The sequence below is a fragment of the Homarus americanus genome, unplaced genomic scaffold (genome assembly GCF_018991925.1).
Source record: "Homarus americanus isolate GMGI-L3 unplaced genomic scaffold, GMGI_Hamer_2.0 scaffold46197, whole genome shotgun sequence".
In the NCBI taxonomy this organism is placed as follows: Eukaryota; Metazoa; Arthropoda; class Malacostraca; order Decapoda; family Nephropidae; genus Homarus; species Homarus americanus.
The window spans coordinates 2,740,560-2,763,029 of NW_024723050.1; the positions used below are offsets into that span (position 1 = coordinate 2,740,560).

General features: G+C 36.9%; 1 protein-coding gene across 4 annotated transcripts in view; it reads right to left on the bottom strand.

The window, feature by feature from the left end:
* Window positions 1–629: 629 nt before the first annotated feature.
* The window catches only part of LOC121863264, a 94,582-nt gene continuing 72,741 nt past the window's right edge, over window positions 630–22,470 (bottom strand). For 3 of the 4 annotated variants that reach the window (XM_042361823.1, XM_042361825.1, XM_042361824.1), the window contains exons 7-8: window positions 8,975–9,152; window positions 630–2,683 (exon numbers count right to left, since the gene is read on the bottom strand). In XM_042361823.1, the coding sequence (XP_042217757.1) occupies window positions 2,543–2,683; window positions 8,975–9,152 (319 nt within the window). In that variant the 3' untranslated portion in view covers window positions 630–2,542. The remainder of the gene's footprint in view (window positions 2,684–8,974; window positions 9,153–22,470) is intronic. The other variant, XM_042361826.1, reaches the window with a different exon arrangement.

A 22,470-nucleotide genomic window follows, 5' to 3' on the forward strand; every position in this document is an offset into this window, starting at 1 on the left:
TTCACTCCACTGTAAACAAAGTTAAACTGAGAAGCATTGGTGGGTGATTCGATCAGCTGAAGGGCACACAAAAACTGTTCCCTGTACTGTATATATTATAATTTAGTTAACATATTGATAATTATCAATATGTTAACTAAATTTCAGAATGGGCAATAATTTTAAAATAAAAATGCAAAAAGAGCACAACTTTCTTGATATTTGCTCCACTGGAAACGAATGTAAACATAGAACCAATTACTGTATTGGTGGACTAGCCGATCAGCTGATGCGCACAACAAGGCGTGTTTCTCGTAAGGCTGTCATTAATCGAAGTTTTGTTCGTTAATGGAACTGAAAATCCTTATGGGAGCTAATTCATTAACCAAAATTTCGTTAATTGAACCATTCGTTAATCGAGGGGCCACTGTATATATATTTATTTATTTATATTTATATTGGCTGCAGAACTTAGATAACCAGACCTCACATGAGTGGTCCCACATGACTTTTGTTATGATCACAGAAACTTAAAAACATATTGTGTGCACAAAAGGATTAATGCACCTTCCTGCAACCCAAACGAAAGTAACAGATTACATGTATTTGGTATCCAGTTAATAAAATAAATATTCAAGAAAACACATCACTACACTGTCAGAGAATTTATTTATTGCATTGAACATTCCTATTATGTGTTTGGGTGATTCAAAAACTCTAGCTCATTTAATTATCTGTTTCAGTGAGTCACATAATGGACAGTGAATAGTTCTGGTTTAGAAACTAGTGTCTCATAAGTATGATTCTCTGCTGTACTCCTTTAAACTGTTCTAGCCAGTTTTAATCTTTATTTGGTAACTTCAAGGCCTTTCACAGCCAATGTTCTTCCACATGCAGGAAGGCCTCTTATAACAGAGCCTCATCTAATGTATGTATTTTCACTTTAGACATGAAAAAAATATTAATTTAACAAACATATCCTCAGGCTTCATTGTTTACATTCCTTCAGCCAGTCAGTGGTTGTCTCATCAACTTATACAGCCCACCAAAACTCTCTCTTCCTTTTCACTATCTCTCGAGTGTATTAAGTGAAAATTTTAGGCCCATCATATCTGGAAATGGTCTTGAATTGAGTGTTGGTAAAATAGTCAAGGTGACCAGAACATCATTAGGTTGGATGTGAAATTGCAAGTGAGACATGGATAGTCGAGGCATCAAAATTAATTGTTGAATGTCGATTAAATATGGTTTCTTAAAATATGTTAATGTCATCATTTTATCTATAAAACAAGCCATGCCAACACATGCTGAGCCATTGCCAAAGAAAGCCATCCTGTAGCATTCATAGAGTAAGAATGGCACTGTCAGGAACACATCTCAAAAGGCACCAAGTTATAACAATCTTTTGTTCCTTCCAAGAGATCTGCCTGTATGAGCCAATTTCAGTCAGAGAAAAAAAAAATGAAAATCTCCCTATCCCTATTTTTTCCAACTGTTTTAAATGAGAAAGAAAAAAACTGAGAAAGAAAATTACAATAAAGATGTTTAGTCATGAAAGAACTGGCTGCAATCTTTCAATACAGGTGTTACATCTCCTATATTGTAATAAATGGTTTGACTTTGAGATACGTATTCAAAATACACTACAGTATAAACTAACAAAAAGAATATCGAATTCAGCTCCAAGTTTGGACCACATCTACCTAGCTACAAGTCAAAATAATGTCTCAGATTAACATCTTGCTATGTACATCTTTTTACAGTACAGTATAAACATCAAATTGTTCTGGTTTTGTCAAGTGTTTAATACAACAGGTACAGTTACTGTACTCCAATATCTGTAATAATAATCTTTTACAGTATTTATCACTTATTAATTTAATGATCATTTTACTAGGAACACTAAATATGTAGGTTACGGATAACAAACACAGTGCAGTTGGTCAATTATATTTTGGGTGTGTATATATTATAGTTCATATTACTATAAGACAGTGGTTCTCAAACTTTTTGGAGTGCGACCCAATTTTGAATATCTCGGAACTACACAGCCCACTGATCCAAATACAAAAAATCAACAGTCAAATAAAATTTATTGTCATATCAACTAGGAATTTAATAGCAAAGTATAAATAACAATAAATAAAATGACTGAAGACTCCCATTTTGCACCAATGACATAGACGGTTTAAATAAAAAACAGGCAAAATGGATAACTTTGCTGGGTCATCACAATCCACTGAAAATCAGCTCATGGTCCATGGTTTGAGAACCACTGCTCTAAGAGATGCTCGTCCAGACTGCATCATTAAATATATAAATTGCTGCCTTCTGTGTTCCCCCTGACATTTATTTCTTTAATGTAACCCACAATACTGTACTTCATTTTAGGTGACAAAGTGCTCAACTGACTTTTCCAAAAATATAAAAAGTTACAACTATAAAAATGTTCCATACAATTTAATTAGAAAATATCATTTTCCATAAACTACATAACATTGTTTTTTGATGCATGCTTCTTGGCAAAATTAATAAAACACCCGTTATGTAGATTTGCTGATCTTCATACAGATGTAGCTCGACGTCTGGATAGCTCAATCATACCAAGGCTCTCTAAGAATGCTGCCACCTCCTCTTCATACTCTTGACGATGTTTCAGGTAATGACTCACATGGACTGAATCTGTCCAGCATTTGGTATATACCTGTGAGTATAATTCAAATAAAGTTACTGGATCAACTGCTAGGTTGATATATAGAAATACACACACACATTCAATATACTTATCCATTTACTCAGTATCTAGCACACACACACTTTATTACTCTCAAGAAATACATTCCTACGAAAACTCAAATGATCTAAACTAACTATATATAATTAAATCTTTATACTGTACCCTTGTAATGCATACTCCAGCTCTCATCTATTATTAATAGTTCTAACTTTTTCCTCATTATAATTGCATGAACTTTCTTTCATTGAATATTACAAAGAATATATTTCCTCTCACTTAAATGAATTAAATTACACTCACATCATCACCAATAAATGATAATTTACATTCTCCCCACATCATTACAATATGCAGCCTACAAAGTATCTACTGTAGTCTTAATAATAATAATAATTGATGTTTCGGCAATTTGACAAAGGATAGCTGACAAAGACATGAGATGCTATTTCCAGAAGTGTTCTTTAGCTTAAATGCCAACAGCATTTGGTGTTCCCAGGGGGTCACCCATAGTTTGTATTCCTGCACTGTCTAGGTACTTTGGAAATTGTATACAGTATGTGCATTGTCTATACACATGCTGAACTGTATACTTGCACTAGCTACATATATGCAGAACTAATTGTAAATTTGTATTGTTATATCTATGTATGTTTATATGCTGCCTTTATTGAATATATATATATATATATATATATATATATATATATATATATATATATATATATATATATATATATATATATATATATATATATATATTATATATTATGTTACTGCTTACCAAAGTCAGAAAGTGTTTAGGCTTGTGTAAACACGAAATGTGTTAGGCACGTTGTAACCAGGAACAGAGAATAAACGCCCAGCCAGAATGACCATGTGCTCGTCATTCTCCCTTTAAATAACGCAAGATACTACATGTATGACAATTTTACTGAATAAATATCTAACTACAGGTGCTCCTCTACTTAAGAACATTCGACTTACAAACTTTCAGAGAAACAAACATCATCATTAAGGGGGTTACCTGCCAGAGCAGATGTTTAATGTGGATGAGACTGAATTATTTTAAAGAAAATTCCAGATAGAACAAACATTACCTAAGAGGAGAAGAGTGAGCCAGGTTTTAAGGCTGTATTGTAGGGTATAGCTGTACTAAACACCCATTATCTTTAAATGTTTTACAATATGTTTGGTATCTACAAGAGTAAAGTTGGACTTCAAACAAGCATCAGGAATGTAATTCAATCATAAGTGGAGGAGCACCTGTACTGTATCTATCCACACTATCTAAAAATTATATATTCAATGACAAAACTACAGTATGTTACAATAACTTCATAAGACATAAGAGGAATGGTGTTATATCTAATGATTCCATATGAGACAACATATACACATCAGCTGGCCCTGTCAATGACCTACTGGACTATAACTCCTGTCAATTACACCCACCCCCATCCTGCAGGAAATGCTGCACATGGTCATACCACCAAAAATTCAGTACAACAGTATCTAATAAGATCATGCAGATAAACTGTGGTTTGGAAAAACTTGTAGGTTAGTTTTTCTTACTGCATTTGTTTATCTTTCTTAGTGGGGTGTAAGCCACATATAGTCATCCTCTGCCCTTCAGAGAGTAATTTGAACAATACCTCAAGTATAGGTAAAGTGGGGTATGCTATAACGAATGGATTCTACTACGAATATTCCTATAACGAACGGTTTTACCTATAAAATTGAGAATGCTATAACGAACGAAACTCCTATAAACGTAATTTTTTTTTTATTTATTTATTTTTTTTTACTAATTTATTGTTTTTTTATTACAAGTATTAATGATATTCTTTATTTCAGGGGTTTCGATGCATATTTATGCACTTTTTTTAATTTTTACAATTTTATATTATATTTTTCGGTGTTAAGTGGTTGTATTTGGGGGCCTGGAACGGATTAATCCTATAACGAACGATGTTCTAGAACCAATATGATTCGTTATAGCAAATTCACTTTAAAATATATGAACTTAAATCAAAATAATATTTGATGCCTATTGGTACAGTTGTACCCCACTTAACGCGGTCAATAGAACCCAGAGGGTCCCGTGTTAAGTGAAATCCGCGTTAAGTGAACAACAGAACATATGGGATTAATTCCAATAGAAACCGGCCCGACCCCCAAACTCCACTTTTTGAAGGCACATACCTATGTTGTAGTAAAAATAACATCTTAATTTTATGATGGTACATGCACACAATTAATACTTAAGAGAAATAGAGAAATACAGTCGCCAAGTTAATGTCCATTCAAATAATGGACTCAACTCCCTCCCCCTCTCACACTACACTGCCGGCTCTTCCCTCTCTGAGAAATTTTTGGGGGAAAACCACTAAATTTTAATAAATAATACCTCAAACTAAAGTTAGGATAATACAATTGACATTGCTGGATTCCTTGTAAGACCAGGAATATTTTGAATATAAATGTCATATATTTTGCACAAAAGATAACATAGTTACCTAGAGAAAAATTTTTATCTAAAATTTGTATGTTTAATGCAAAATATATGATGTTTATATTCAAAATGATCACCAAATTATAAGAATTCCAGCAATGTAAATTATATTCTGACCGGGTAATTTGTATGAATTTTATGAGCTAAAACAAATATCTTCAGTTAATAAAAAAAAAAAATAATCTTCAGGACACTATCTGTCAATCAAAGTACCCCACCTTGCCTCCCCCCCTCTTCCAACCGCGCGGTCAGTCCCAACCCTCCCCCCCACCCCCCACCAATCCTCCCTTCAAGAGTTTTTAACATTTAGTATTAAATAATACCTCAGATTAAAGTTAGGATAATATAATTGACATTGCTGGATTCCTTGTAAGACCAGGAATATTTTGAATATAAATGTCATATATTTTGCACAAAAGATAACATAGTTACTCTGAGAAAAATTTTTATCTAAAATTTGTATGTCTAATGCAAAATATATGATGTTTATATTCAAAATGATCATCAAATTATAAGAATTCCAGCAATGTAAATTATATTCAGACCGGGTAATTTGTATGAATTTTATGAGCTAAAACAAATATCTTCAGTTAATAAAAAAAAAAAAATATTTTCACAGGGTAACAGATGGTCGGTCGGTCCCTCCCTCCCCCCCACCCTCCACCAACCGTCCCACCAGATGTGTGGGAACACCAGAATATTTACCTTTTTTGTAATAAATAATACCTCAAACTAAAGTTGGGATAATATAATTGACATTGCTGGATTCCTTGTAAGACCAGGAATATTTTGAATATAAATGTCATATATTTTGCACAAAAGATAACATAGTTACTCTGAGAAAAATTTCTATCTAAAATTTGTATGTCTAATGCAAAATATATGATGTTTATATTCAAAATGATCACCAAATTATAAGAATTCCAGCAATGTAAATAATATTCTGACCGGGCAATTTGTATGAATTTTATGAGCTAAAACAGGCAGTCAGGCAGGGTGGCGGGTGGGGCAAATCTAAAAATAGCGTCTGGAGCCGGACACTCACCGCGTATATGTGGAAAAAATCCGTGTTAAGTGAAAGTTCAGCTCTGGCGAGGCACCGCGTATATGATAAAACGCGTTAAGTGAAACCGCGTTAGGCGGGGTAATACTGTATTCACTTCAGTTGTAACAAAATCACAATTGCAAAGGATGCCAATGGATTTCAAAACTGTATTGTTTTATAATTTTTCACTTTAAATGTGGGTTTAAATTTCCAAAGCTGACATTCACATTACTATGACTCATTCCATATACAGAGGTCCCTCAATTAACGAGCACAATTGGTTCCACAGAGTCGGTCATTAACTGAAAATTTTAAATGAATTATTATTTCCATGGGATATTGGGTAATTGGTTCCAACTCACAGAATAAGTACATACAAAGTACAGTCATCCCTTGGTTATCACGCCTAATTGGGACCGCGCCAAGTGCGTGATAACGAAAAACGCGATAACGAAAGTACAGAACCTATGGGATTTATTCTAATTGGTTCCAGGCACCCAAGACCCAACCCCAAGTTTCCCATTTTGCGACCATTTAGGCTCACTAAAGATATATACAATGTTATGGTAAATATCATAAACACACATAGGCATGGCTAAGTTTATTACAAAGTGATGAAAAGGGTACGCTCAATACTGTAGTCCACAAAACATGTAGCTATGCTTTCTTTATTTGAGTCCCCCGTCTGAGGAGTCCGTTTTCTCATTGCTTCAGGACGCCTGAGTCATCCATTTTCTCTCACTCTTAGAGTACACCCGGTACTTCGTTACTCCTTAGTAATGACACAGAATTTGAAAATAGCAACTGGGGTTGCAATTGTTGAGGCAACTTAGATATGTCTGACTACAGTTGGAACATTCAAGATCCATTGTGAGTGGTGTTGAAAGCTTCAACTGTCTTTATGGTTGGTAAAACTTGTCAAGTAAGTGAGTGTCAAGTCTGTCAGTATGAGTGGCATGTGTGAGTGCTTGTGTTTGTACAACTACTTTCAAGTTTTGTTACCTCCATCCATTTTCATCCAGCAAATGTGTTATTGTCAATTTGTAGGTGAAAGATTTTATCCTCAATAGACGTAGGTGAAGCAAGGGGGTAACAATACACCTTGGAGGCAACTGTGTGATAACTAAATTCTTGGCCTAAATATATAGATAATGTTATGGTAAATATCAGAAACACACATAGGCATGGCTAAGTTTATTACAAAGTGATGAAAAGGGTACGCTCAATACTGTAGTCCACAAAACATGTAGCTATGCTTTCTTTATTTGAGTCCCCCGTCTGAGGAGTCCGTTTTCTCATCGCTTCAGGACACCTGAGTCCTCCGTTTCCTCTCAATCTTAGAGTGCAGCCGAGACTTCGTTATTCCTTAGTAATGACACAAAATTTGAAATTGCAGCTGGGGTTGCAATTGTTGAGGCAACTAGATATGTCTGATTACAGCAAATGTGTTATTGTCAATTTGTAGGTGAAAGATTTTATCCTCAATAGATGTAGGTGAAGCAAATGGGTCAAAACACCTGGAGGCAACTGCGTGATAACGAAATTCTCGGCTTGAAAAATGCGCTATAACAGCAGGTGTGAAGATTTTGATGGAGGCGTGATAATGAAAATCACGATAACCAAGTGCGCTATTACCAAGGGATGACTGTATTGTATACCAGTAATAGAATTAACAAAACATTAAATATAAACAATATACAGTACTGTACAGTATACTGTACAATAATAAATAAATAACAATAAAATACTGTATTTTAACTTACTTTGAGGTGTGTATGTCGTATTCCCGGCAGCTTTGTTTACATATCAAACAGCTAATTGTAGAAGCAGTCGATGATGACATGCCATATTCTTTACAGAGTGCATTGGTTCTAATGCCTTCTTCATATTTCTTTATAATTTCTGCACTGTATATTACCAATATGTTAACTAAATTTCAGAATGACCAATAATTGTAAAGTAAAAATGCAAAAATATTCAAGAGACCAACTTTCTTGATATTTACTCAACTGGAAACGAATGTAAATAAAGAACCAATTCCTGTACTAGCGACTAGCCGATCAGCTGATGCGCATAACAAAGCACATTTCTCATAAGGCTGTCGTTAATAGAACTGAAAATCCTTATGGGGGATAATTCGTTAACTGAAATCTCGTAAATTGAACCGCTCGTTAATGGAGGGACCACTGTATTAAAGTGTTCTGTTGTGGATTCTGTGCTAAGCCTCAACAATGACCTGGAGTGATGCACAATACTTACATGCCACAGAGCCCCTTGGCCTTCTTTAAGTGGCAACTCCTGCTTCTTAAAGAACCTGTCTGATGCTATGGTTGCAGCAAGAAGATAAAACTAATACTGTAACTGGATTAGCTTTAGCTGTTATTTTGGAGGTTAATCTGGGTTTCGTCCTGTAGCCCTGGCTGGCTAAATAATACAGGTCAATCAGCCCAGTCTTAAGTACAAAATGAAAATTCAGGATGAATCCATCATTTGTAGTACTATACCAAGAATAAACAGTTTACCTTGTGCTTGCTGATTGCTATTCCTTACATACTATGAGCTCCAAAGTTGCACTTTGCTACAACCTTGTGTTCACTGACTGTTTTACCTTATTCTATTACAAATCAAAGACAAAGATATAAAACATGCACTGGAAATGAAGCAACAATTATAAAGAATTAATACATTCAAATTAACTTACAGGGTAATTTTTTTCTTCCCATTTACTATATACTTTTGTATTCATCTCTGGAGTGGAGACAGGATCATTCTCTGAGAAGAAAAATAGTGCTGGAACCCCAATGAAGTTTTCATGCATCTTAGCACTTGCTCGTTCGTAGTGAATTGTTGATGTGTGGTACTGAATCTTCAGGTACCATCTGCAGAAAGATAAAATACTGACTTTACTGGGTTTAACCTTTAAAAGTTCCACAATAGTATTCCACAGTCAACAAAATGTTAGTAAGGCATACATTGGTCTGCAGTAAATACATACAATTTCAGTCTGGTAATTTTCACACACCAGGAATATTGGAACAAACATTTATGATTTCAGAAAAAAAAAGAAAAATCTTAGGCTTGTAGGATGAAATAATGGTGGCCCATATAATAACTTCTCAGATGAATACCATGTAATGTGAGATCTGTGCCTGCTTCTGCTTTTACATCCCTATGCACTCAGTCCCAGTTCCTGTACTGTATACACTTGTCACAAGCTAGCTATCCACACATTGTCCTGTGTTGTCTCTGCTTAGCTATATTATGCACTGTTCAATCTTTGTTTCTGGTTCCGTGATACTTTTAAAGCTCTTGGGATGGCTTCCAATGGTGATGCTCTGTGTGGTTTTCAAAGGAGGCACCTCAGCGAATTAATCTAACAGGGATATGCACTGGAAGAGAGTACTTGCTGGTACATGTATTACAGTCTTATTAAGGATAAAAAGAAACTTTAGTAAATCTAAGTCAGTAAGACAGGAGTAATTACCATGCACAGTACAGATGACATCAATGCCTAAAGTGGTTAATGGGAAAAACAAAAATATATCATTATTGTGAAGAAAAGAGAAAGTGGGTCTTATTGGCCAGACTGTTCATCAGGGTAATCACAGATCTGACACTCTGAGTATGAATCCTCAGGTATACAGGCAGGGAATGTGGCTGTTAACACATTTAACTCCCTTCACTTCTCTAACTATAATGTTAGGTACATAGTCAAGCAGGGTCAACTGGGAGTGCCCCAGGAGTGAACCAATCACCTTTAGAAAAGGAAATGAATGCTGTGTCAACTCATCCATTACACCCCCTTAATATTTTAGTGGTTTGTCACATATTATTTTAAAGTTTCCTGACATTTATGACTTTCAAAGATGATACAATTTGAGCACTGATAATTCATAATATTTTCTTAATACAGTATACAGTAGAATCTCTATACACTGGACTTCAATACACCAGAATTCCTTTTATTTTCCCCAGGAATACCCAGCATCAGTCCAGACGGTTTGTGTGTTCGTAAATGTGGTTGAACGTCTGTCAGTGGGTGTCGCGTGGCACCTCACTACCTACACTCATTTAGATGAATTTTTTATGTAGAGTTGATACAGTACAGTGATCCCTTGGTTAACGAGCGCCTCGGTTAACGAAATTTCGGTTAAAGAATAACAGTACCTTCCATAAGATTCTTCACTTCGCTTAACGAAAAAATTTCGGTTAATGAATTCCTTACGAATTTTTCCCGTGTTTTCGCCTGCATATGGCTGCTCACCAGCTGTAGTATTAGTCTGCCAATACAGTAATTGGTTTTAGGGCTTAAATTCCTTACCATTTTAGTAAATATCAAGAAGGTTGTACTATTCAATAACTTTAAAAGTTTTATATTAAATTTTTTAGTAATTTTAACAATTATTGAACATAAATGAAGTACAGGAAACTAGTTTTTTGCCCGCCAAACAGCCACTCAACACACCAAGCTTGGCATCAGTTTGTTTACAGGTTCAGAGGAAGGAACATCTTGTTTGAGACTCTTCAACATAAATACTTTTTTTCTGTGTTTCCAGTCAAATTATTGGTCATTTTGAAATATATTTTACATATTGATAATATATAGCGCAGAGCAGTGTTGATTTAAAGAAAATAATCTTGAATTACACCAAGTGAACTAAAATTTTATGGGTGAAATGGCAGCATGGGGTGACTTCTCTTCCACCCCAATGCCTTCTCTTCTCCCTTCTCCTCCACCCCCATTCTAATTCCCATCATCATCAACCAGGAGCCTTCTACATGCACACCTGAAAGTAAGTGTACTTTACTGCATTTATTTTTAGTTTGTATGTAATTTTCAGTGAGCTGGAACCAATTACCCAAAAACCCATTGAAACAATGGTTTCGGTTAACGAATTTTTCGGTTAAAGAGCAACCTGCTGGAATGAAGTGTGCTCGTTAACCGAGGGACCACTGTATTATCATTAATGAGGCTACTTGAGGACTTTAAGAAATGGGTAAAAAAAAAATTCTTAAGAAAAGAAAAACACTTGCACACTGATTACTGTACAGTGGTCTAATCAGATTTGATATAACCCTTACGAGAGCTAAGATACTGTACTGCGTATGTAAAGAGGCTTGGGGTGTTGATGCATTCACCAGGTTTATTCATTGATTCAGTACTATAATGTCATATGATCAGCCTCTTATGGGTGTGTTATTCATGATTAATATAACATATTCAATAATAGAAAAAATACAATACTGTATATAATTTATAATTTAACTTGAAAATAAAAGGATAAGCTGAATTTGAAAGTAATCACTCAGGATGCATTCCTGGATTGAGAGTTTTCAGCAAATCAGCTTACAACAAGGTCACTATAACATACTGTATAGTATTTGCCACAAAGAAAGTTCTTCTTTTGTGTGTTTTCTTAACCCGTAGGCCCCGGGTGATGTTCCAGAATGTCCGCCTATTTTCCCGTCATTTATTTATTTATTTATTTGTTTTAATTATTTTTGGAACAGTTGATTTTTTTCTCGATTTATCCTGGGGGGGGGGTTACTGCCAGCAGCACCCTAACCCGGGGCTTAAGGGTAAAGGACTGTAATTGTGATTATGATTACCATTCATGGGGAGATACAGTGTACACAGTGATAGCATATAGATAATTTCATTAATGAGAACTGGAAAAGAGAATACAGTATAGGTAAATAATAGAAAAAAAAAAGATGAACTGTCCCGAAGGCATTGTTGCCTCCACAAAGATAGTTTAATTTAATTTTTCATGTGTGTTCTAAAGGACTGGGATTGTGCATATGATCCACCATTCACAGCGAGATGCAGTGTTTGAAGTGACTACACATAGAAATACCAATATCTCGTCGAGGAGAACTGCAGAAAACAAGTCAAACTGTCTTCGACGGCAACACTGGATGAATGAGGGTGCAAGCGAGATCAACACCGGCAGGCAGCCAAGTGATTTTTTTTATATAATATAAGTCTGTCACAAGGGCATGATCAGTCACACATCTTAGTTCACTTAGATTACAATAAGTAGATGTGATTATAAAGGAAGTTATCCCAGTAAGGGGTAAATTTCTTTATCAGAAGAATTATGTGCAAGTCCGGTGGTTGGCATCACACCCCCCCCCCCTACTTACCAGACAAAGAGGCCTACATGAATGCAGTGGTGGGGCCTTAAAGTGGACCTTTAACACTAAAGCCATGCCACCAAGACACTCAAGAAATTATCACAGTAATAATAAAGATTATTATCATTATTTTCAGGCAGATGATCAGAATTATATCACATTGTAAAGTGGGCTTAAGCCTCAGAGGATTTTTACAGAGTCTGCACACCCCCATCCCCAGCAGTGACAGCTGTCTAGCACCGGTGTCCCACAGGTGTACAGTACATAAAAGAAAGAGGAAAGTTAGTGACAAGACATGAATAGGCGTAGGGAATCAGAGACTAAAACCCCCGCATCACCAGGAAGTTTGTTGAGATGCAAAAACTGCAAGATGAAGTCTGATGAACATTATTTTTTTTTATTTTACTTTTTAACGGGGATCTCACCCGGGCAAAGGTTACTGACCCACACCGGGGCCTGGGGGGGCGAAAATGTAATAATAATAATAGTAAAAATATAAATAATAATAACAATAATACTGTAATAATAATAATAATAAAATTAATAATAATAATAATAATAATAATAATAATAATAATAATAATAATAATAATAATAACACCACTAATAATAATAATAAAGAACCATAAAGAAATACAAAAATGAAAAAAGATCAAAAGTGAGAAACAATATACAGGTTGACAATCCCTTATCCGAAATCCTTGGGGCCAGAGGAATTTCGGATTTCGGAATTTTTCGGTTTTCAGAATGGTTAGTTTTTTTTTTAATGTGCATTAGCCCATCCGGGCATAAATCACTGACCCACATCAGGGCATGGGGGTCGAAAATATAATAAATAAATAATAATAATAATAATAATAATTCACAAGTCTAGGTCGTGTTTCTCACTTGATCTTTTTTCATTCTTGTATTTCTTTATTATTATTATTTTATTATTACATTACTCCTGCATTATTGTTATTTTTATTAATTTTATTTTTATATATTATTATTATTAATGTTATATTATTTTATTTTGGTGTATTTGTATTAAATATTTTATTTACTATGAATAATTATTACTACATGTATTATAATTATTATTACTACAGGTGGCCTATCAAAAATCCGGCAACCTCGGGACCTGAGGAGTGCCGGATTTTCGAAAATGCCGGAAAACTGATGGTTATATTTGCTGTATAAGTTTAACAGAAAATGACTACCTGTACAGTCCTTTAAACAAAGAAAATTAAACACTTATGTTAGGATAATATAATTGACATTGCTGGATTCCTTGTAAGACCAGGAATATTTTGAATATAAATGTCATATATTTTGCACAAAAGATAACATATTTACACAGAGTAAACATTAGCTCTAAAATTTGTATGTCTAATGCAAAATCTATGATGTTTATATTCAAAATGATCATCAAATTGTAAGAATTCCAGCAATGTAAATTATATTCTGGCCGGGTAATTTGTATGAATTTTATGAGCTAAAACAAATATCTTCAGTTAATAAAAAAAAAATATTCTTCACGACACTATCTGTCAATCAAAGTACCCCAACTTGCCTCCCCCCCTCTTCCAACCGCGCCAGATGGTCGGTCGGTCCCAACCCTCCCCCCACCCCCCACCTTCCATCCCTACCAGAGAAATGTTGGGTGAAAAAACTAATTTTAACTTTTAGTAATAAATAATACCTCAAACTAAAGTTAGGATAATATAATTGACATTGCTGGATTCCTTGTAAGACCAGGAATATTTTGAATATAAATGTCATATATTTTGCACAAAAGATAACATATTTATTCAGAGTAAACATTATATCTAAAATTTGTATGTCTAATGCAAAATCTATGATGTTTATATTCAAAATGATCATCAAATTGTAAGAATTCCAGCAATGTAAATTATATTCTGGCCGGGTAATTTGTATGAATTTTATGAGCTAAAACAAATATCTTCAGTTAATAAAAAAAAAAATATTCTTCACACCGTGCCAGATGGTCGGACGGTCCCTCCCTCCCCCCCACCCCCCACCAACCCTCCCTACCAGATAAATGTGTGGGAAAACCAGACTATTTACCTTTTTAGTAATAAATAATACCTCAGACTGAAGTTAGGATAATATAATTGACATTGCTGGATTCCTTGTAAGATCAGGAATATTTTGAATATAAATGTCATATATTTTGCACAAAAGATAACATATTTACTCAGAGTAAACATTATATCTAAAATTTGTATGTCTAATGCAAAATCTATGATGTTTATATTCAAAATGATCATCAAATTGTAAGAATTCCAGCAATGTAAATTATATTCTGGCCTGGTAATTTGTATGAATTTTATGAGCTAAAACATATATCTTCATTAAATAAACAAAGAAATATTTCAAAATGCGCTCCGAAATCCATGCCGGAAAACTGAAGGTTCCGGTTTATCAGTTGCCAGATTTTTGATAGGCCACCTGTATTACATTTTCACCCCCCAGGCCCTGATGTGGGTCAGTCATCTATGCCCGGGTGGGCTAATCCCTGTTTAAAAAAACAAAAATAAAAATAAATAAAATAAAATACAAAATTGCCCCACAAAAAAAAACTTTCGGTTTTCAGAGCTTTTTGGTTTTCGCAATTTCGGATAAAGGGTTGTCAACCTGTACCGTATTTGCTGGCGTAAAAGACGCTTTTTTGTTGTTGCTTAATGTATCACAAATTACCCTGCGTCTAATGTGCCTGTATTACGGATGGGAGGCCGAGCACCGTAGGCGGAGGTGCCAAGCTAGAGAGTCTGGGACTAGCAGTAGTCCGCTAAGCAAAAAAAATTTTGTTGCTATTAACAAGCCAAATTATCACAAACTTACGGCAAATTTGCCGAAGATGTAAATATTGGCTTACATTGGCTTAACGGCAGAGAGAAACTCACAACATCTCACCGAACCTCCTTCCCCAGCATACGTAACCCACACCAAATACATGTCTTACATTATTTAATGACTGTTACCTTTAAGAAACATTTGTTTATTATCTAAATGAAAAATGCCCCTAGAAAGATTAAAGAAATGTTAACAGAAAGTTCAGCCTCCAGCCAGCCATTTGCAATGAGTCGATGACGCCAAAAACAATAGCGATGGTGCTACTGTAATGACCACGGATGTACACGTCAGTTAACGTAAAATCAGACGATTCATATTACACTCAATAGCCCACAAAACATGTAGCTATGCCTTCTTTATTGAGTCCCCCATCTGATGCATCCATTTTCTCATCACTTCAGGACTCCTGAGTCCTCCGTTTTCCCTCAATCTTAGAGTGCTCCCCGAGACTCCGTATTCCTTAGTATAACGACACAAAGTTTGAAATTGCAACTGTAGTTGTATTTGTTAAGGCAACTTAGATATGTCTGATTACAGATGAAACATTCAAGATCCCTTGTGAGTGATGTTGAAAGCTTCAACTGTCTTTATTGTTAGTGAAACTTGTCAAGTAAGTGAGTGTCAAGTCTGCCAGTACGAGCGGCATGTCCTTATATCGTCCTTGGGGATAGCCATGAGTTTATAAGTACCACTGAAATTAGATCATTTTGATGCCCAAACATCAGAGAATCTGATGTTTGTAGTTCAGTTAGTATCAGTTGTCTATTTAAGAAAGTCATTTATCTCCTGAAAGATGCTGTCAAACTGTATAATCTCCAAAATCTACCGTATCCCATGAATAGTTCCTTGTTCATAGTTTTGCTGGGTTGTAAAAATAGTATTGTTAGTGTGTGTATTTGACGTCCAATTCACTTTTTCTTGGCAAGCTCAATCTCTGATTAGATTATGAAAATAGACGTAAGAAATTCACCTGACCCATGGCATTGATTTTCATAGTTAAATGCACAGCGACTGAGTTGAATGTAATTTCTGTCATTGCGTGATTAGCCTTTCTGGCATGTGTAGCGCACAGGACTGAGTTGCTAGTTAGCCTTATATAAACTCGTGTACGAGGAGCAGCGTCACATCTCTGAAGCTGTTCCATCATATCTCGGGTATGGGTATGTTCCCACGCCCGCCACATTAAGTCAATTTAACTCAGTGAATTTTGTGAATATCATTGTTCATTTTGTAACAGCGAAATTATCATTTACCCAGTGAAAGAATTAATGTCACATAAATATCTTCTGTCGTTGCCAGACGAAAGATTGTTTGTGATTGAGTTATTTGACATCGCTGACGCTGTTCCATTATATCTCAGGCACAGTGTGTGTGTTAGCTGAATACCGACAGTCACCGGGGGACCGGTAGCTGCATACCAGCTGGCTGTCTTGCAGGATGTTGTTAATTCGGCACGATTAAATTGTGCGAGTCCGCACCCTGGGAACAAGGCCCGAACTCTCTCGCAGTGTGTCGGACTGCAGCCGACCCTAACAGAACTCTTCGTTTGTTGTGGTGACACCAGTGTGACACCCTGGGGCACTCCTTACAGTTATATGGGCCAAAGTATTATTGTTGTATATGATTGGGGATAATTAGCAGAAATATAGTTATCCCACGATGAGTAGTGAACACATAAATATTGATAGTACCAGTAATAACGTGTTGTGTGGGTTGTGAGTACATTATTCATATGTACTACCAACTGAGAGAAAAGTGCCATGTTGTTCATTCCGAAATAACATGATATTATAAATAATATGTTAATTTGAGATATTGTCAAGTGTGTCATATAGCCATCTGTATTGACAATGAAGTAATATAATGATTGTTTAAAATTGTAACCAAGAATTAAGATCTATTTTGCTACTTGTCAAATAAATAATATAACAGTTGTTTAATGATGTAATAAGTAATTGAAGATCTATTTTATGAATTGTAAAGGAAGACCTAAGGGGTTCAGTCTTGTCTGAGTGTGCTTACTTAACATCTTGTTCACTCCTTATGTTAATAAACATTGAATAAGTAAACTACGAGTATCACCGCTCTATTCCTTCTAACCGTTGGTTCTCAGAAAATAACTATTGTAACTCACGTGCCTAGAAGCTCGCTAGTACTCTACCTAACAGTTCAATGAGATATGTTATATTCTAATAAAAGTCTGGGTGGTGGCAGGCTACTGCTGTAAGCATAATAAGTGTTATAGTAAGAATGACAAGGTTTCCCCGACTAATCCATGGTACAGTATAGAATATAACTAAGGCATAATAATAAATTGAGAGAAAGAAAATATATAAAATCTAGAAAATACAATAATACATATAACAGAAGAAATAAAGTATAGAAAAGAATATTAACTCAGAAAATATAAACAAAGAAATATAAGATAGTATATACTTATAGACAGAAGGACTTAGAAAATAAAATTACTACCTACTACCTAAGTAGTAGGCAGCTACCAAACAGGGAGGTACTACCGCCTGGGAAGATATTGGAAGCATAATGTATTGTCTAATGGTAGACCCTGCTGCCATATGGCATTACAAAAATTGTGACCAAGTCCCAGGTTGCTGAACATGACTTTCTGCCTCAATTACACACAATTGCAGGGTCTCAACTGTCTCTCTTACTATTGACAATACCACAAATATAACAGTACTCATTCTTGATCTGTTTTATTCATTCTATTTTATTCTCCTAAGTCAGTTGATATTAATATTGAAGTGGGGCCTTCTCGGATGGGTCCCACTGGTCAGGAAGGTTGTGGAACCCAGGGCAAACCTGATCATCATCAAGCTACTGGGGCCTCAACTGACGCCACAACGGTTGCTGGAGGATCGGCTTTTTTCACACTTCATTTTTCCAACATTCGCGGCCTGAGATCCAATTTTCCTTCTGTGGAGTACCATCTATTAACCTCTTCCCCTGACCTCTTACTACTTTCCGAACTTCAAATGACCAAAGCAGATTCACCCAAACCTTTTCAAGTCTTCAACTACAACCTTTATACCTCCTTCCATGCTGATCAACGACGCTCTATCTGACACTCCTCACAGGTGGAAGTACGTGGATGACTGCACTGTGGGGGTTTCAGTGGACAACACCGCACCAGACTACTCATAACTACAAGGCACCCTGGACAGGCTACAGGCATGGACTACGGAGAACAAGGTCACCATCAACCACACCAAAACCGTAGTCAAGCATATCAATACCACCACCACTCCAGTGCAAGCCCCAGCAGTCACAGTGGGTGCCCATCCTCTCCAGCTGGTGCAGTCTGCCAAACTCCTGGGTGTAACTATAGACAACAAACTGGACTGGAAGGCCCATGTAAATAACACAGTCAAGGCAGCCTCGTACCGTCTCTACATGCTACGACGACTTAGGTCACTTGGGACACCCACACTAGAGCTGAGAACCATCTACAACGCCTTTATTCTCCCCAAACTAATGTATGCGTCACCAGCCTGGTCGTCTTCTCTCAACTCCACCCAACAAAGTCAGCTAGAGAAGGTACAGAAAAGGGCCTGCAGAATCATGCTCGGTGCAGAATACTCAGGCTACGCCAACGCCCTCTCCACCCTGGAAATGCCATCCCTCAGTGACCTCCACCACCAAGCACTGGAAAGGTTTGGCAGCCAACTAATGCACCACCCTCGTCATCGCCACCTCCTGCCACCGGCAGCCCCCCACCCACCTCGCGCAGTCCGCCACTACAACAAAATTCAGCCCATAAGAGCCCGCACCGATAGCTATAAGAATAGCACCATCCCATCTATTGTTAAAATAATAAACAACTCCTGATTTATGTACTGTACATCCCTGTAAATGTATTCAATGCATATTATATCATTATGTCTAAATCAAATGTAAGTCTGTATATTTTCAGCCACCGGCTGCAACTCTATTAATAAACCGTTTATTATTATTATTATTATTTACGTACACCTATAGCTCGACTCAGGGATCTTGAATCTTCCCTTTATGATGTCATCTGGCTCAAAATATCTCTACCTACTGTAACTATTTTTCTTTGTTTCCTATATTGTTCTCCCAACTCTACCAACTATTTCGAACTCTCTGACTGTCTCACTTCTTGCCATGAGTCATTGCTATCCACACACCCCAACACTGAGATCCTCTACCTAGGGGATTTCAATGTACATCACAGAGAGTGGCTTGGCTCGGCAAGTGATGAACCAGGTGGAGCTGAGGCACTCTCTTTTTCCCAACTTAATGATTTGGAACAAATAATCAAACACCCTAGACGCGTTCCTGATCGACACGATCAACTTGCTAACATTCTTGATCTTTGTTTTACCTCTAACCCTTCACACTATTCATACTCAATTTCTGCCCCCTTAGGGTCTTCTGATCACAACCTTATCTCTATTAAATCAAACTGGGTATGACCACCTCCCCCACCCCCCTCTAAACGTCAACTATGGCGCTATCGGTGGGCAAGCTTGCAATCCTTGCGAGAATTCTTCACCGACTTTCCTTGGGATGAATGTTGCTTTTCCACTCGGGACGCCTCGGTATGTGCTGACAGCATTGCTGGGGTTATACAGGGCGGTATGAGTACATTTATTCCATCTTCTACCAAAATTTTCAATTTACAATCATGGTTTGATCGCTCCTGTTCTCTTGCTTGCAGGGTGAGAGATAAGGCATATCAAGCTATGAGACTATCTCCATCTCCTTTTACCCACAACTCTTTCATTACTTTTAGGAATCGTTGTAAGGCTATTCTTCATAGGGCCAAGCGGAATTTTATAAAAAGAAAGACCGCTGTCCTGACTAATTCTTCCTCTAGTAAATCCTTTTGGTCCTTAACTAAAAACATCTGAAACAACTTCTGCACGCATTCTTTTCCTCCCCTCTTCCGACCCGATAACTCTATAGCCAACTCTCCCCCTGACAAAGCCAACCTCTTTGGCACCTTATTCTCCTCTAATTCCACCTTAGACGATTCTTACTCTATCTCTCCTACCCCTGCACCTTCTACTGAACCTATGCACTTTCCTATAATCTCCACTTGCAGGGTTGCCGGTGTGTTATCCAGGTTGGGTGTGAGTAAGGCACATGGTCTGGATGGAATACCCCCTCGTGTTCTGAGGGAATGTGCTGAAGCTCTGGCCCCTGTGCTTGCTCGCCTCTGCCTCAAAACCCAAAATTTTCCTTCTTCTTAGAAGCATGCCTTGGTTCAGCCCATCCCGAAGAAGGGTGACCATTCGAATCTCTCTATCGCCCCATTGCCCTAACTTCAACCCTCTCTATGATTTTCGAAACCATCTTGAACTCCCATTTTCTCCGTCACCTTGAAAGCCTTTCTCTTTTGTCGGATCACCAGTATGGCTTTCGCCAGGCGAAATCTACTGGTGATCTGCTCTCCTATTGCACCCATCTCTGGTCATCCTCTCTTAGGGATTATGAGGAAACTTTCGTCGTGGCCCTCAACATCTCCAAAGCATTTGACAGGGTATGGCACAAGTCTTTGCTATCTAAACTTCCCTCTTTTGGTTTCTCTCCCCCACTTTGTTTTCTCATCTCTAGCTTCCTTGAGAACCGATCCATGGCAGTTGTTGTCGAGGGCTCGATCTCTCGCTCTTTCTCTACCAGTAGTGGTGTCCCACAGGGTTCTGTTCTTTCACCTACTCTCTTCCTACTTTTTATCAACGATTTACTTCACACTACAACTAATTCTATCCATTCTTATGCTGATGATTCTACTCTTCACTCTTCTTCACATTTTCCCCTTCCTCCTAACTCTCAAACTAGATCTGTTTCTAGAACTGATATCATTACTTCTATCAATGTGGATCTGTGCAGCATCTCTGAATGGGGAGGTACAAACTTGGTTAAGTTCAACAGTAATAAAACTCAATATTTACCAATTACACTTTGTAAATTAGACGATCTCCCCCCAAATTCTGAAATAAATATGTTAGGCCTCACCATTTCCTCCAATATGTCCTGGAAATCACACATCGTTAATATAGCTAAAGCTGCCTCCCGAAAGTTGGGAATGCTGTACAGATGCCGTAGCTACTTCACTCCTGAGCAGTTGCTCCAAGTATATAAGGGATTCATTCGTCCTAGCTTGGAGTACTGCTCTCATATCTGGGGTGGCTCTTCTTCTGTCCAACTATTAGATAGGGTGGAATCAAAGGCATTTCGTCTTATTAACTCTCCTCCTTTAGTCGACAATCTCTCTTCCCTTTCTCTTCGCCGCAATGTTGCTTCACTCTCACTCTTTTATAGGTACTTTAACGGGCAATGTTCAGTGGATTTGGCATCCTGTGTACCGCCGGCAAGGCCGTGGGCTCGTAACACACGTCTTGCCCATGGTGCCCACCATTTCTCTGTGGATGTCGGTCACACTAGAATAACCCGTTATAGTACCTCCTTCTTTCCTCACACAGCCTAACTGTGGAATGCTCTGCCTTCTTCTGTGTTTCCATACTCACACAATGTCTCACTTTAAAAGGCTGGTTTTCCGGCATCTTCATGGTGTAGATTAACACAGTATACTGTACAGTATAACCTTTTTCTTCTCTATATTCAATTTCTATCTGTTCTTTCCCCCAGTCCCCGTTGTGGGTCGTTTGACCTGTGCCTGGGTGGGCTAATTCCCGTATAAAAAAAATAATAATAAAATAAAAATAAAAATAAAAAAAACACAAGAAAAGATTACTAGAAAATATAGATATGAAGCAAGTATATAAGTATTGAAAAATAAAGAGAATAAATATGAAGTATAAAAAAAGAGTTCCTTACACTACACCCTGGTGGCAGATCGCGGCAACACAAAACATCACAGCCCAAAATATGAGTTTCACATCCTGTCGTTAATTCTGTTGACCAAAATATAAACAAGCCACACAGCTGCTCAGATCAGAGGTAGAGTTGGGTTAGTATAATGTTACTATATATGATTTCCTACTTGATTCCAGTATACAGTCTCTCCTCGACTTACGACAACCCGGACATACGACGGCCATGGTTGTATAAAATATTTTTTCTTCTTTACGTATTTTCAAGTCCTGACATTAGTGATCGCGCTGTGTTCTCACAATTTTTTTTTTTTGTAATTCCCTTTAAAATGGCTGGCAAGCGTAAAAGTGAGAGTTCTCGTGGTGCTGAGAAGAAAAAGAG